Source organism: Uranotaenia lowii, chromosome 3 (assembly GCF_029784155.1).
Source record: "Uranotaenia lowii strain MFRU-FL chromosome 3, ASM2978415v1, whole genome shotgun sequence".
NCBI classification, from domain to species: domain Eukaryota; kingdom Metazoa; phylum Arthropoda; class Insecta; order Diptera; family Culicidae; genus Uranotaenia; species Uranotaenia lowii.
Window position 1 is genome coordinate 233,288,916 of NC_073693.1, and position 18,203 is coordinate 233,307,118.

The 18,203-nt window shown below is 33.4% G+C and overlaps 1 protein-coding gene across 4 annotated transcripts in view; it reads left to right on the top strand.

The window, feature by feature from the left end:
- LOC129750893 (ATP-binding cassette sub-family G member 1-like) overlaps positions 1–18,203 on the top strand; it is a 141,579-nt gene that overhangs the window by 106,213 nt on the left and 17,163 nt on the right. The window contains exon 1 of one of the 4 annotated variants that reach the window (XM_055746045.1): positions 9,549–10,659. The exons of the other annotated variants lie outside the window; for them this stretch is intronic. Within the exon in view, the coding sequence (XP_055602020.1) occupies positions 10,559–10,659 (101 nt within the window). The 5' untranslated portion in view covers positions 9,549–10,558. Of the gene's footprint in view, positions 1–9,548; positions 10,660–18,203 lie in introns of those variants that run through there. 4 annotated transcript variants of the gene reach the window in all.

Below are 18,203 nucleotides of genomic sequence, written 5' to 3' on the forward strand. Positions count from 1 at the left end.
GCTTGCTATCAACTTTGGTCGACCTGTGGCCGAATCGAAGATAAAATATTGATAATATTTTTTAGCAAATCATCAGCTCATCCGTTTATAATTATCCATTCTAAAATACCTTTTACAAGAACAACCTTTATTTATCGACCCGAAATAAAATTCAAACTATTTTTCCGAAAAACAATTGTAAATGGCGTGATTTCGAATTTCGTTAGATAACATGTAAGTTTTTTCAGCAATGAATACATGGACGTAAAAATTGATTTTAAATAATGCTTATTTAAGGTAAGTTCAACTAAACTGCCAATCACCAATCTAAATAAAAAAATTTAAACTATCACTATCTAGTCTATTGATTTCCTCAGATGTATCTCCGGAAAATTGATAACCTCCGACTCATTAGTAACAATTGTATTAACCAAAATATTGTTCACTACTAATAGAAAGTTGAAGAAAATAATGTGTCTGTGTACATGACTTTTTTCCAGTAGTTTTACAAAACTCAAAAAGACGAATCGAAAGATATGGTGAATGTGTCATTCCGCTGTTAAATCTACAATCAATGTTTAGAGTTGGTTTATTTTACGCTTCCCTAACACGTTTAAAAAACCGTTCAAAACTATATTTCCGAAAATAAAATGTAAGGTTCAATTTTTAATTAAAATATTTCTGAATAATTGAGAGATGCAATCCAAAAACAAGTTGAAATAACAAAGTTCTTCAAGATAAAGAAAAATGTAAAGTTTTGTCACTTAAAAGTTAATTTTTTCTGGTTAAAATGTTTCTCAAATGGGACTTATCTTGCTTCTGATGGATCTCTTTCTTTAATACACAATTTAATGTGTAACAGCTTTTAGTCTGATCTAGAGAAGCAAAACCCCCAAAAAATGAAAAAAAAAGAACGGACTCACCAATATATTATCAAACGTCCGTCTCTGATGTTCAAAGGATCTAGAACTGCATCGCTGATTTTCGGCAGGCCACCGGGAAACACAGCTCCTCTTATTTTAGGGGGAAGTTAACCATGGTGTTGGTCAATTCCTAACAACAATCACTTTATCACTAATTATTAAACTATCTTCAGCACTTCATAAAATTTCAAGAATGATTCCCATTTTTGAGATATTACATTTTTTCGCTGACAGAAGATAACGCGTCAGCTTTGAACGATCATTAGATTCACTAGTATTAAACTCTTTAAAAACTTAAATTTTGGTAAAAATTTTGCGGACGAAGAAAAAAACGCGTGCAGTTCGCGAAAGTCATGGACTACTCCTCGCTATGCTAGAACCATGTTTTTTTCGTGTAATAACTAAAAAAACCAATCCCTACGCGACAGAAAAGGAAACCATCAAGGTTACAGAGAGCTTCTTTACAAAACTATGCGATTTTCACCCTACCAAAAAAATGGGGTTAATTGCAACAACCTTTGTTTTTAATGAAAAATCGAATGAAAAAGTTTGATAATTTATAGTTTTTTATATATTTGTGATTTCGTTACGCATAAAGCCAGATCTGCAGTTATTTTTTATTTGGTTTGAATTAAATTAAATTTTATCTGTCAATGAAAGCATAAAGATGCTGTATACATTCAGGGGTAAAAAATACTACAAAAAAAAAATAAATTCATATTCCAACATATGGAAACAAGATTTAAACTGTTTTTTTTAAGAAATTTAATGTTTGTACGTAAAATATTTAAACACCAACAGTGTTGATATAGGATAATAAAAGCAATATAAAGTTTGTATGTAAACTGTGTAAAGTTTTTTACGACATCGAAAAATGTAGAAATTTCGATTTTTTTTTTTATAAATTTTCTATGAGGATCAAAAACTTCAAAACACTATCTCACGATTTGAGAAACTATGGCATTATCATGAAATGATGATTATATTACATTAATGAAAATAAAAATTGAATAAGTGTTGTGGTACACAAATGTTGCATCTAACCATGCTGTTGCATGATGCTCTGTTTGGCTGTACTTATTTGTATCCATTACAATGAATTTTCTTAGGAAAGGTAAAGTTTGAATTTTAATAAGCTCAAAATCCACTACTTTCTTCAAAACTTGCGTTAAGGAATTTTGTGTAGGATTTTAATAGACCTTATTTCTCTATTCATATTCCAAAAACGTTATAAAATTTATAAAAGGTGAGTTTTGAGATATTTCTCATTAAAGTATTTGAAAAAACAGACCTATATGCAAAATCAGGAACAAATAGTGTAATATTGGATACGCTTATACAGATTTCCTCATATGTTAACATTAGGAACAATTAGTGCCAAATTAGGAACATCGACACACTTTATAAAACATAATATTTTTCGTAAATTAAGGCTTGAAATGAGTATTTCAAGCCAAAACAGAGTTCAGAGAAAAATTTGGAACTTACCCGATCAGGAGAGCATATCAAAATAATAACTCAAACGTATCTCACCAAGATATTTACATTTACATCTGATTCAGTTATAATTAAGTACTCTAAATTTTCGATTTTAAGTTTCTCCAATCTGAATTATATCTTATTCTAATTGACAGACTTGAATGGGGTTGAGTTCATTTTCAATTATAAAGATTTTTTTTTAATTTTGGCCTAAAATAAAATGATTATATCTTATTTTGATATACGTACATCTTTTTATGAAATACGGACATCGAAGTCAACGGCCCAAACCCTACATCAATGAGTTTCGCTCAACAGATCCATGAAATTGAATCCGATTTTTTGGAAACCAAAAATAGAGCATGGTTGTAGCAAATAGTGTGGTTTATTGACATTCCACTAGAAATTTTTCTCGAAGCACTCATATCTTGATAAGTTATAATTTTGACAGGTTTTGGTTTGTCCAATATCAAACTATGCTATCTGAAAGAGATATAATCTTGAAAGGAGCATATCTAAATTTGATATAATTTAGCTATGATCGCATAGATTTTTTGATATAATTTGAGATATTTTAACATCCTAAGAGTACTGAATAATAACTCATTAAGATAGGAAAATTTTGTATCAAAATATCTCATCTTGATATAATCTAGTTTTTCCCTCCTGATCGGGTATCTACCCGATCAGGAGGTAAAAACTAAATTATATCATGATGAGATATTTTGATACTAATATTTCTCCTATTTGAATGAGTTATTATTTAGTACTCGTAGGATGTTAAAATATCTCAAATTATATTAAAAAATTTATGCGATCATAGCTAAATAATATCAATTTTAGATATGCTCCTTACAAGATTATATCTCGTTCAGATAGCGTAGTTTGATATTGGGCAGAACAAAACCTATCAAAATTACAACTTATAACTATTATAATTATTATAATTATAACTTCAAGAAAAATTTCTAGTGGAATGTCAATAAACCCCATTATTTGCTAAAACCATGGCCCATTTTTGGTTTCCCAAAAGTTGGATTCAATTTTATGAATCTCATAAACGTACGGTTTGGGTCGTTGACTTCGATGTCCGTGTTTCAGAAAAAGTTGTACGTATATCAAAATAAGATATAATCATTTTATTTTAGGACTATCCGAAAAAATCTTGATCATTGAAAATGAGCTCAACCTCATTCAAGTCTGTCAATCAGAATAAGATATAATTCAGATTGAAGAAACTTAAAATCGATAATTTGTAGTATTTAATTATAATTGAATCAGATGTAAATATCTTGGTGAGATACGCTTGAGCTATTATTTTGATATGCTCTCCTGATCGGGTAAGTATTAATGATTCGGCGTAATAATATCAAATCTAAAAACTTCTGACAAAAAATAGCGAAACTAGGCTCACCCTATTAAAGTCATTTTAGGACCGATACACTGATGCATCTGTAAATTAGTTTGGAAAAAGTATTGCGTTTGCACTTGCCACCATAAACGGGGCAACATAGAAATTTTTTCACAAAAGTACCATTGACACATTCCACGCGCTTGTACCGCTCAAAAGTGATTTTTATCTGCTCACGTATCAAAAAATTTCAAACTTGTCTATAATTTTGATAATTCAAATCACACAAAACCAACGGAAAAGGGAGAAAAATTTTTTTTTAAACATGTTTTATATGATTTGGAAAATCAATTTTTTTGTTGAAAAAAGTGGTTACTAACTGTTTTTACAAAATAGTTAATTTAAATATATGGATGAATTTGTTTTAGAAATTTTTTTAGTACGTTTTAAAGCCAAAAAACAGTGCTTCATTTTGTAGAAAAAAGAATTTATTTATAACCAATGTAGTTGGTTTGAAAAGCGAACAAAAATAGTCGCAAATGAGTGAATTCACGTCACATAAAAGGGAACTTTTTTATTTTACGAGAAAACTTTGACATTTTCTGGAATAAAAAAAATGAGATCTTCTTTGAATATAATAAGACCCCGATCCTAAAACACTAAATTTTATAGAAATCGTTTGGAATCAAGCTGAGTTACAACAGCGCGAATGAGTGAATTCACGTCACAAAATTTGATTTTTTGTAAAATTTTATATGGAGAATATGCTCTGAAAGCTGTTTTGATCTTCCAGATGGTCGGATTTTTACAAATCGAGCATAATTTAGTTGAATTTTCAATACGTTTATTATTTTCCAATAAAAATACAAAATGGTTGAAAAAAAAATTTTTTTGTGAATCTTTAAATGAAGACAGTAGTAATTTTAACGTATAATTTCTCTATATGTTGCTATTCAAGTGCCAATCTAAATAAGGAAAAAGTTAGGTGCAGATACTGAAAATTAATTATTGTAAAAATCGGAATAACAGAATATCTTTTTTGAAAGTATGTATGTATGTATGTATGTATGAAAACCCACCAGTGGCTGTTAGGTCTTTCGACCCGAGTCGGTACGGGAAGTCTCAATCGCACATTCAAATATTGTTCATGCTTAACTCATCAACAATAATTGCAGCACTACCAAGGGGTCCGTTACCACTGGTTTGGGGCAGGTTTGACTCACCGAACTCACTTCCAACTGTTCGAAACATATAAAGAATCCTGAAAAGGTACCGAAGTATCTTCCTCATGATTCTAAATATGCCGAGATACTCCGGCTGGCTTGAACCCACAATCCATTGTATATCAGCTTTCCAATCGTTTGATGCCCTGCCCAACCCCCCAAAGATCCCCAATAATAGAGTTAAGCTACTTTGAACATTCTATCAATAAATAATTATGCATTTTTATTCATCTTACCTTGAAACCATTTTATACAAAAAAAATGGAATAAAATGTATAACAATTTGATACTTAGCTGAATTTTCTGGATCTTGATTAAGGCCGCATTTTTTTTAAGTTTTTCCATATAATTTCAATCACAGTAACCATTGTACAACTTCAAGCACCTTTTCACCATGTGGATGTTGAAAATCGCCCAACGAGCAGTACATATACAGTATAGCAATTTTATAGAATGCTGCTCATCGAGTCGACATTTCTGTTATCAATTCCTAGCCATTACTACATCAATACCATGATCACAAAACCAAAAACCTTACAGGTTTTGATTAACTGGTTCAACTAATAAATCTTAAAACTTATCAGACAATTCACGGTTCCGATATCCTGTGTTTAGACACGCACACAAACACAAACCATTTTAAAAAAAACACGCATTGTGAAAATCATAATCTTTATATGAATTCATCATATGAACTCATCGTCCAACTTATATTTCCCCTAGATTTAAAAACCACTCCCCACTAGCGCTGGAACTTGCAATTTTTTTTTCACCATGTTTCCTTCTGTCTCTTTAAAATCAGGCAATTTCTGAAAAACAAGTGAAAGTTTTCCCCTTTTTATCACTGTTTAAAACCAAAACTAGCTGGATCCACGATTCCGAACGACTGAGATTCCTTTTTTTTCACAATTGCCGAACGTGCATGTTCTTCTCAGATCTACATAAAGGCAAGTAAAAAATTTCACTGCACTGTTGAACTTATGAAACTTAGACATGAAAATCGAGAAAAAATAAATTTTGTGGAATCACTAAGCAAAACGCGACCGCGGAGCAAATTGCAACCGCACTCGAGCAAGGCCAACTTAGATCCCCCATAACAGAATATCTTTTTTGAAAGTGCACATAAAATAAGAAGGCTCTAAAGAATGGTTTAGTAAAACTTTATATTTCGTGGCGTGAATTCAGTCAACTACCCTGTTCCTTTTAACCTTCCAAAGCTGTTCGCAAAATTTCTGTACAAATCTATTTTAGATAAATTTGACCTATAGTTTACGTACGTTCTCCTGGCAGCAAATATTTACCGATTTCGATGAATTTAAATTCTTTGTATAGATAATTTATTCTAGTTTCTCAATATTGAAATAAAAAGTCGAAGAAATATTTTACGAGATCACCAGTAGCTGATTCCGAATGAAAAAAGTCCCGAAAAAGAGGTGACAGGTTAGAAATATTGCGCTGATTTTATAATAATTGGAATTGTCAAGAATAAATCTATCCATGAATGTATAAGTTTTTGGTGATCCAAAGGAAGTTTTGGCCGCTATCCCGGAACTTCCGGTAGGAAAAATTCTTTCTTCAAAAAAGTCACCCAATTTTTCTTTGCGTTGCTGTATCTCGCTTACCAATTGACCGATTCTCTAAATTAAAATTTTGATTTTTTTCGTTAACTTTGTTATTATTTTTGTAGAACATAGTTGGTTCCTCAAAAATCTCAGTTGTTCAGAATATGGTAATGAAACTCACGTTTTTTTTGTCATATTTCAAACTCCCCCTCGTGTCGAAGGGTTTACGGGATTTGTTAGCGTTATTTCTCTAAAATTTGAACTCAAATTGGTCACTTTTTATATACCTATAGATTCATTAGAATCTTCTCTTTCGATTGACATACTTTTTGTGTACTGTTTTGAAAATTTGTAGCAACGTTTTTCGAATTAACTGAAAGCTGCCAGATTTCAATCAGTTTGGCCCACGTTTTCAGCAGGTTGGTGTACAAATCTCGCACCCCTCACGTAGCCGAGGGAGAAACAAATCCTTTAACTCTCTTTTTGTCGCTCAACAAATCTACCACCCAACCCAGCAGCAGGAGGAACTGCCGTCTCGATTGGTTGATTGATTGTGCTTATGCTGAAACCTCTTTAGATATTTTATCATTAGAATTCTTCAGTGATACATTTGTTTTGAATGCTGTGATGGTTCTTTTCATTTATTTCAAGCAGTGACTACTGCAGGAGAAACAAAATCTATGATTTAAGCAACAAATATTCTGAAATTTTAATCAAAAACTTTAATCAGCAATCGGAATCTGAAATCTGAAATCTGCAATCTGAAATCTGAAATCTGAAATCTGAAATCTGAAATCTGAAATCTGAAATCTGAAATCTGAAATCTGAAATCTGAAATCTGAAATCTGAAATCTGAAATCTGAAATCTGAAATCTGAAATCTGAAATCTGAAATCTGAAATCTGAAATCTGAAATCTGAAATCTGAAATCTGAAATCTGAAATCTGAAATCTGAAATCTGAAATCTGAAATCTGAAATCTGAAATCTGAAATCTGAAATCTGAAATCTGAAATCTGAAATCTGAAATCTGAAATCTGAAATCTGAAATCTGAAATCTGAAATCTGAAATCTGAAATCTGAAATCTGAAATCTGAAATCTGAAATCTGAAATCTGAATCTGAAATCTGAAATCTGAAATCTGAAATCTGAAATCTGAAATCTGAAATCTGAATCTGAAATCTGAATCTGAAATCTGAATCTGAAATCTGAATCTGAAATCTGAATCTGAAATCTGAATCTGAAATCTGAATCTGAAATCTGAATCTGAAATCTGAATCTGAAATCTGAATCTGAAATCTGAATCTGAAATCTGAATCTGAAATCTGAATCTGAAATCTGAATCTGAAATCTGAATCTGAAATCTGAATCTGAAATCTGAATCTGAAATCTGAATCTGAAATCTGAATCTGAAATCTGAATGTGAAATCTGAATCTGAAATCTGAATCTGAAATCTGAAATCTGGAAAAAAAAATAATAAAAATGAAAAAATTAAAAAAAAAAAATAAAAAAAAAGAAAAAAAAATAAAAAATAAAAAAATAAATAAATAAAAAAAAATAAAAAAATAAAAAAAAAAATCTGAATCTGAAATCTGAATCTGAAATCTGAATCTGAAATCTGAATCTGAATCTGAAATCTGAATCTGAAATCTAAATCAAAAATCTGAAATCTGAATCAAAAATCTAAAATCTGAAATCTGAAATCTGCAATCTGAATCTGAAACTGAAGACGTGAACTTTAGAAATGTTGGAAGGGCATTAAAATAATTATAATATAAAATATCAAAAAAGATTCCAGCAATACCTACAACAATAAAGCATTCATTTCGCAGCATCAACACAATCAATCAACAAACCACACGGCGAGACGGCAGTTCCTCCTGCTGCTGGGTTGGGTGGTAGATTTGGTGAGCGACAAAAAGAGCTCTTTTTAGGGACTTTTTTCATTCGGAATCAGCTACTGGTGATCTCGTAAAATATTTCAACTTATTATTTCGATATTGAGAAACAAGAATAAGTTATCTATACAATGAATTAACATTCATCGAAATCGGTCAATATTTGCGGCCAGGGGAACTTACGCAAACTCTCGGGTCATATAGGCCCGAACAGCCTAATTACGGATTTTTTTGAGGGAGCACTTCCGGTGGTCACAGGAAGTTGCCTGGTACTACAGATTGTGTATTTCGTGATTCCCTAGGGAGGTTTTCGAAATCAAATATTTGCGATTTTTCCTCGAAGAGTTATGATGATTTGAATGTGCGTCATATTGACCCGAACGACTTTGGAAGGTTAAAGTGAGTGAATTCACGTCACAACTTCAAATAAGCATTACTTCGTTCGTTATTATTCAATCGAAAAACTACGTACATTAAATTCTGGGAAATTGTTTTTTCTACAACTCATTTGAAGACACCGATATTCTATTTCCACAGAGAGAACAGGAAATCAAAGTTGTATGTACTAAAGTCCAAAATGGTCTATTGTAGCGTGAATTCACGTCACAAAAGTAATCGATCAGAACAAAAACAACTTAAATTTTATGATGACCAAATAATATTCATTTTGAAGGAAATTCAATTTGCGACCGTTAGCTACAATTTTTTTCATTTTCAAGTAAATTGTTTGACATCTAGAATGATAACAGTGCAGAAAAGTCCGGAAAAGACGTCACGGTGGAATGTGTCCAATTGCTTTTTTCCATTTTTTTTTTAAATTTTTTACTTTACACGGGAATTTGTTGAGAACTTTTTCAGTTAAGCAACGAACGATAATGGATAATTTTTGAAAATATACATGGACATGTGAAAGTTGAACTATGGTGAAATCCGTATGCACTTGCCCCGGTGCACCTTGCACATTTTTTCCTGTTCAGAATTTATGTGAAACACTCTTCAGCATTCTTTTGACCTTTATTGGAAAACTCGAAGAATTCATTCACTTCTTTTGGTAACGATTTTTTTTCTTTTTGATTCTTTTTGCTCTCGTGACCCCGAAATGTAAAATTATTATTATTATTATTATTATCAGTGACGCACCACAGTTATCAATCCGGTTCCAAAATAGTGCCCTGAACACTGACATTGGCCCTGAATAAAACACATCTGGCCTACCCATATCAAATTAATATACTAGTACGTAGGTCCTCAAGGTTATTATTACTGTCATCATCATCATCACCATCGTTATGATTATCATCACCACCAGTAGCAGCTATTCAGCAACAGCAGCACCTCCCCAATAAATGAGCAGAAATGTTTGAGGAAATGTTCGTGAGGACTTCTTTTGTATATAACTTGGTCGTGAGTGCGATTCAGTCAATGTTCGTCAAAAAAATAACAACAACAAAACAAACCTATAGCGTAATCACACTGAAATTGCGCTACCAAGAATCCCACCCGTGTAACGTTATAATCTCAGCCACAGTCTTGTTGACAAATATTAGCACAGCGAGGAAAAAAACAGATTTGCTGCAACCTTCTGATTTTTATCATTCAAAAAGTTGGGAACGAACACACTTCAGAATGTTCATAATGCACCAACAAGTAGGAGAGTATTGTCAAAATTTGGTGAGCCAACTGTAGGATTAGCAATCCGTATTACATCAACAGGCCTCTCATCCAACAAACCCCCTAACCAAATAACCATAGAGAACTTAATTCGGGATTAGGTATTCCGAAAGTCTTATGTTCTTGTCAAAGTGTCAAACAACCCAAACAGAGGAAGCATAAGAACAACGAACTGGAAGCGTGAAATAGAATTAACACAAAAAATCAATACCTTCAGACGTTCGCGCGTTCCTTAGCACCTATTGATTATCCAATTGGGAAATGTCACCGAGCTCTACCCAAATGGGGTGGTTGATAGAACTCAACTTTTCGAAACAAATGCTGGGTACCTTGGGCCGGTGTAATTCAGTCGTTAATTGTTGTCGGTTCGATTCGGTTGTGCTGTGTTCTTCTTCGACAATTGTTTCTGGTTTCGGGTGTTTCTGTTTAGGCTCTTCTATGTTGTGTCGATTGTTACTGCCGGTTTGATACACAATGGGTGCCGCCACAATGGAGTTGGATCATTTCTACGAAAACCAGTTCATTAAAAATAGTGTACGGTTGAAGATACACGAACTGTTTCAGTTAACTCGAAAGTAAGTTGAATGGATCGTAATGGGTACTTAAATTCAACCCGTAGGCCGTAGGTTGAGGGTCGTGTGTAAACAACAGTAATCGAGACCTTAGAGATTATATACAGCTTGTTGTTGCATTCCTGCAACATTTTAAGAAAATGGTCGGTTATTTTATTCCCTAATAGATATTTACTAGTTCATACACCCTTAATATTTCCTACGGAAGTTGGATGAATGGAACCTAACAGAGGTTTTAATGATCTAACAGATTGTGTTAAAAAACAATGCCACAGGAGCTGTTCAACAGACTGGGTCGATTTTGGGTCATTTTTAAATTTCTCATACCCTGGAGTCTAAATGCATCGTTTTGCTTAAAAACTGATCCATGATTATTTTTTTTGCCGAATTTCCAAGTAACGTTTACATGAGTAAATTTGAACTTTTAGGTTTGTATGAAAAAAAATGAATAATCAACATCATTTTTACAGACCCGAATGACCCGGGTGGTTAAAAGGTCTCTAATAAATTATAATAATAATAATAACATCATTTTTGTTTCTTCTGTGGAAACGAGCCTGTTAATGGTTTTTATGCCAAATTCCAAGACCGTAACTTATTATCTAATTAGACAAAAAACTTATGAAGTGTGGAGTATATCTTTCGGCACTGACAAACAATAAATTCAATTAACATCACTTCACAGTATGGATTTTTGATTAAAAATTAAATTCAGGAAAACTATCCTTTCTTATGAAAAAAAAACACGAGGAATCGAATGGTCTACACCGCTTCCTGATTAAATGACTCTAACGCCTCATTTTGCCCGATTTCCCCAAATTTTTGGGGTGTAAAGTTATAATTCTGATTGTAGCAATCTACCTTGCAACAAAAAAAGTCATATATAAACCATGTTTAAAAAAGTCGGCTGAATCGATTGGTGTACTCCAATTGTTGTTTTTATTACGAAAAGTGGCTCATTTTGCCTCTTTTCCCCTATACTTAAGAAATTTTTTTTCAAACAAATGCAGTCAAACAAAGTGTAATCCAACAATTTTTCATCATGAATAATCATTTTTTGGTAAATTTATTCATCCTCTAGCTAATTTTTTTTCGATTATAGTCGTTTTACCATCATTATGGCATTCGCGACTTTATCAACGTTACAATACGCGGATCGTTATTGAAAAACTTATCCGGTACAACTGTGTTCGATGTTTACTCTTGGGCTCGAACTCGCGGACATCTGCTCAGTAGACAACAGACTTGCCAACTGAGCTATACCACAAGCCCCCCTCTAGCTAATCATGTCGCTTTTTTGCACTGGAATGAATAGAAACGGCTTAATATCCCAAACTTTCCCTAGCTAATTTAAATTTGTTCATAAATTTGAATGTGTTCTGGACAACGTGGCTTCACGACCTGTTGAACAATACTATATTGTAACGGACAGCCTTAGCTCTGTTGAGGCTATTCGTTCAATAAAGCCCGGAAAGAATTCATCGTACTTTCTTGAGAAGATACGAGATATTTTGAGTACTTTATCAAAACACTGCTTTTCCATCACCTTTGTTTGGGTCCCCTCACATTGTTCGATAATAGGCAATGAGAAGGCAGATTCACTGGCAAAGGTGGGTGCAATGGAAGGTGACACATACCAACGGGAAATGGTCTTTAACGAATTTTACTCTTTGGTTCGGAGAAACTCTCTTCTCAACTGGCAGCGAAAATGGGACGAGGATGAGTTGGGTCGGTGGCTCCATTCCATTATCCCAAAGGTAAGTCTTAAACCCTGGTTTAATAGATTGAACTTGAGTCGAGATTTTATTCGAATATTTTCCCGTCTCATGTCCAATCATTATTCCTTAGACGCGGTACTCTATCGTGTAAATATTGCTGGCAGCAATTTATGTAGTTGTGGCCAAGGTTACCATGATATTGAGCATATTGTTTGGTCGTGTGAGACCCACCTTGTCGCCAGATCGAATCTTATTGACTCCCTTCAAGCCCGAGGGAAACCACCTAATGTTCCAGTGAGAGATGTGCTAGCTGTGATAGACTTGGATTACATGTTTGAAATCTATCTTTTTCTAAAAGCTATCGATCTCCACCTGTAATTCTTTTTATTTTCATGTTTCCCTTTCTGTCTTCTTTTGCCTTTAAAAAACTGTTAGTTTTAAGCAATCAATTGTAAAAATCAAATCGAGTTTGGCTCCTTCAAACCTACTGGTACGAGCCGTTTCAAATAAATAATTGTTAAAAAAAATAAATTTGAATGTAAAAATCGAGCAATTCACATACCAAATGCAAAAATCAAGTGATTTAGTGTAAAATTTGTCGTTGAATTTAGTGGTACACCACCGCTTAGCGCTTACGAGAATAGCCGCAATCACCCCGATTTCCCCTAAAATCGAGCAAAATGTTGATAAAAATGATTATAGCAAATGACAAAAAATGCACAAAAATGATTTAAATAGGTGTCAAATTCATTGCTCAATCGAATGATGTACACCGCTTAGCGTTAAGTTGACGAGAAGAGCCTCAATCACCCCAATTTACCCTAAAATAAGGCGATATGTACCAAAAAATCGTAGTAACAAATGTGAAAGCATCAGAAAAGGCACACAAATGATTGAATCAGATTTTAAAGTTATTTTTTAATTGAATGGTCAACACCCCTTAGTATTAAGTTTACGAGATAGTTCTCATTTTCTTCAGTTTTCCCTAAATTTATTTATGAATTCATGCAATGTAATTTAGAATATCCAAATGAGAAAGTATCAGCGAAGGTTATAAAAAAATGAAATCAAAACTCAAGCTCAAAATTAAATAAAAACTGTTGAATCGACAAGAAAAGCATCATCATGTTTAAACCAATATCAATTATCAATGCAACAAAATATCGTTAAAATTTAAGGGAAAAGGGGGCGATCCAGGCTGTTTTCGTCAAACTAAACGTTTAGCTGTGTACATCATTCTGTTCAACAATTAGTTTTTCACATGGATCAATTGTTTCTGTGCACTTTCTGATGCATTCTCGAGTGTTACAAGATTTTTTTATATATTGCAAGTATTTAGGGGAAATTGAGGCAATTGGTACTTCATTCATCAACAGAAATCACGCGGTGTCCATTATTTCATTAAACAGTTAATTTTACACATGTTTTAATGTTTTTGTACCTTTTATAATACTTTCTCATTTGTTATTACGATTTTTTGGTTCATATTGTATGAGTTTATTAATGAATTTAGGGGAAATTGGGGAAAATGAGACTTTTCTCGTCAACTCAGTGCTAAGCAGTGTTTTTCATTCGATGCAACAACAAGTTTTCCACCCTCGTTCCCGTTTGATTTGTTACAATGTTTTTACTAGTGTGTGGTGGTAAATGCAACTCTATCTGTATCTACCACTTCATAGTAGTTGGCATGTGCGCAACAAAAATTTGAAATGTGATGGTAATGCTTCTAAATAAAAATTCTACCCGCTCATTTTCACCATTTTTCATTTCATCTAACGTTCTATCCATCTATAAAATTTCATAATCTTAAGATGTCTTCACTAAAAAGACATCACTTTTCACCGATAAGGCTGATAAATCAAAAGTGAAAATTGAAAAAAAAAACCGTTATTAATTCTGGTGACACTGTAAAGTTACACAAACGTTTGGTCATCAGAGTTTTAAGTTGAATTACTACTTTGTAGAACAATTTATAGTGTTTAAAATCACGTGCAAAAAGTTACAACGATTTTAGCTTTTGATTTAGATTTTGCTTTTACTGTTTCGTATTTTCATATGAAATCAATGGAAAACTTATTGCAAAACCATAATCCCGGGAACTGTTTAATCCCTGTTTTTGAATTATTCGGTATCTTCAATATTTTTTCATCTAAGAATGAATTTCTGTCTGTCTGTCTGTCTGTTCCCTATAGACTCAGAAACTACTGAACCGATTTGCGTGAAACTTGGCAGGTGGGGGTATTGGAGGCCGGGGAAGGTTCCTATTATGGTCTGAGACCCCTCTCCCTACCAGGAAGGGAGGGAGGGGCCTCCCAAACAAAAGCCAATTTTTTGCATAACTCGAGAACCAATCAAGCAAATGGTATCAGATTTGGCATGGGGTGGTATTTGGGAACGGGGAATATTTCAATGAATATAAGGTACCCCTCCCTCCTCTCAGTGGGGTGATAGGAATGGGGGAGGGGGGCTACCTTTCAATTTTTCATATAACTCCAAAACTAATCAAGATATTGAAACCAAATTTGGCATGGGAAGGTATTTTGATACGAGTAATATTTCAATGATTATTTTAGACCCCTCCTAATTCTGGTGACACTGTAAAGTTACACAAACGTTTGGTCATCAGAGTTTTAAGTTGAATTACTACTTTGTAGAACAATTTATAGTGTTTAAAATCACGTGCAAAAAGTTACAACGATTTTAGCTTTTGATTTAGATTTTGCTTTTACTGTTTCGTATTTTCATATGAAATCAATGGAAAACTTATTGCAAAACCATAATCCCGGGAACTGTTTAATCCCTGTTTTTGAATTATTCGGTATCTTCAATATTTTTTCATCTAAGAATGAATTTCTGTCTGTCTGTCTGTCTGTTCCCTATAGACTCAGAAACTACTGAACCGATTTGCGTGAAACTTGGCAGGTGGGGGTATTGGAGGCCGGGGAAGGTTCCTATTATGGTCTGAGACCCCTCTCCCTACCAGGAAGGGAGGGAGGGGCCTCCCAAACAAAAGCCAATTTTTTGCATAACTCGAGAACCAATCAAGCAAATGGTATCAGATTTGGCATGGGGTGGTATTTGGGAACGGGGAATATTTCAATGAATATAAGGTACCCCTCCCTCCTCTCAGTGGGGTGATAGGAATGGGGGAGGGGGGCTACCTTTCAATTTTTCATATAACTCCAAAACTAATCAAGATATTGAAACCAAATTTGGCATGGGAAGGTATTTTGATACGAGTAATATTTCAATGATTATTTTAGACCCCTCCCTCTTTGCAGTTGAAAGGGGGAGGGGCCTATTTGATATTTTTTCACATAACTCAAAAACTAATAAAGCAAATAGAACCAAATTTGGCATGGGAAGGTATTTGAATAGGAAAAATATTTCTATGATTATTTGAGACCCCTCCCACTTTCCAGTAGGGAGATATAAAGGAGCGAGGAGCCCTCTTTTAAATTTTTTACATAACTCAAAAACGAATCAAGCAAATGGAACCGAATTTGGCATGGGCGGATATTTGGGAACGTGACATGTTCTAATGATTGTTTGAGACCCCTGTCTACTTCCAGCGGGAAGAAAGGAAAGAGGGAGGAAGTTTCATACAATTTTTACTGTATAACTCAAGAACTACAACAGCAAAGGGAACCAATTTTTTCACGGAACAATATTTGGGTACGAGAAATGTTTCTATGAATATTTGGTATCCCTCACTTCTTCAAAGAGGAGGATGAAAAGAAGGAGGAGAGGTCTCCCTTACAATTTTTAGTATAACTGGAGAGCTGATCGAAATTGAACCATATTCGGCATGTGAGGGTGTTTGGATACGAGCAATGTTTCTATTATAAATTGAAGCCCCACCGTTTCAGAGGAAAGATATAAAGGGGGAAACGGGGGCTTCTATACATTTTTTTTTGCCTAACTCGAGAATTAATCGAGCAAATGAAACCAAATTTGGCATCAAAAAGTGTTTGAGTACGAAAAATACTTTTATGAATATTAAGTTATCACCCCTCCATTCAATGGGGAGAATAGATGGTGGGATGGTACTCCCTTTCAAGTGTATGCACAACTCAAGAATTTACTACGCAAATAAAACCAGATTCGGCATGAGACGGTATTTCAACACGAGAATTTTTTCTATGTGAAACAATTCCTTTCTTGCTATAGTATAATAGAATTGGGAATATGGGAAAATAAGAGGAAAGCTTACATTTAACTTTTTTACAAAATCCGAGAAATGGACATAACTTAACATGGAAAATCAATTGGGTATGATTCTATGATTATTTGACACACCATCCTCCTTTCAGTGAGTAGGTACATGGGAGAAGGGGGGTAAGGCCAATACAATTTTGTTAGCATAAGTTCTCAATATATGCTATAGAAGCCAACAAATGGAAACAAATATGGCATGGAAAGGTACTTGGTTACGAGATATGTTTCTACGATTATTATAGACCCTTACGCTTTACAGTGTAGAGACGGGAAGAAACGAAGGGCTCCATATAATGTTTTTGTGAAGATTTAAAACTTATTAACCAATGGAACTATATCTCATATAAGAGGATTTTTGGGAACGAAAAAAATGGATATGATTATTAAAGATCACGATCTCCATTCAGTAAGGGGTGAAGGGAAGGACAGAGGGGGGGGGCTCTCTCATCAGTTTTTTAGCATAAATCCAGAACAATTCAAGCAAAAACGACCATATTTTATAAGTTAGATGGTTTGCAAACGATTAATTTGGGACCCTGCTTTTTTAGGACGAAGCTTAAGGAAAAAGATAAAAATTATCATATCTTTAACACAAATTTATAGATCAAGATTCAGAATATAAGTTTAAGTCATCTTTACGTGCAAATCGAAACTCCAGCTGCAGCTCTCATTTTATAGAGGTTGCTTATGAATTACGTTACAATTTGATTTAGATAAAATAATCCCAACAAAACAATAAAAATTTAAATAATTCCTGAAAATAGCATTTGATTTTGAAAGGTGTAGCAAAGCACACCGGGTCAGCTAGTTATTTAATAAAATACTATAAGGTTTGCCATTTTCAAATTAAAAACTACAGTTTCCAATTGACGTTTGAAAAGTTTGAATGGACACTCTATATTAATTCAGACCGAACGTTAACAGTGTGATCATAGTGATACGGATGAAAACTTTTTCGTTCCATCCGTTGAAATGTACGAGCAGCAATCAATGGACTCCTAGCCGTTGGACTAAAACGAAATCGACAAAAACAACAGACAGCAAATTCCCTTGAAAAAGACCAACAAAACTGGTCGAAACGTCGGGTATTTCAAAAACCACCGATGTTTGATCTACTTTCAAGACCGAAAAAGCCAAAATAAAATTACGTAATTTTGAATGAATCATTCAGCTAAACTACAAATTTAAAGTAGAATTTGAGTCTGTTTTGTAATCTTTTAAATGAAAAATCATAATTTTTATTTTTTTTTAAATCATCTACAGGATTTTAATCATGGAATTGATTTTCGTTGATTTTTTTCTGTAATCTTCCTGTAAAACAAATTGCAGGGAATTCCATATCTTGTATGTATTGTTTGCCTTTTTTCGTAAGTCAAATTTCAAACTATAAAGTAAAACTTGGAATAAGTTTGCAAAAATCTAATTTGAACCACAAAATTCGAATCTATTACTTTTACATTTGAAAAATTAATTTATTTTGAGGGTTTCTTTAAAAAAACACTTATTCCATATTCAAATCAATTAAGCTATGTTCACAAATTTTTGAGCAAATTCAGTGATTTAATTTTGTTACTAAAGGTTTCCTTATATAAATATCTATAGCTTGTCATT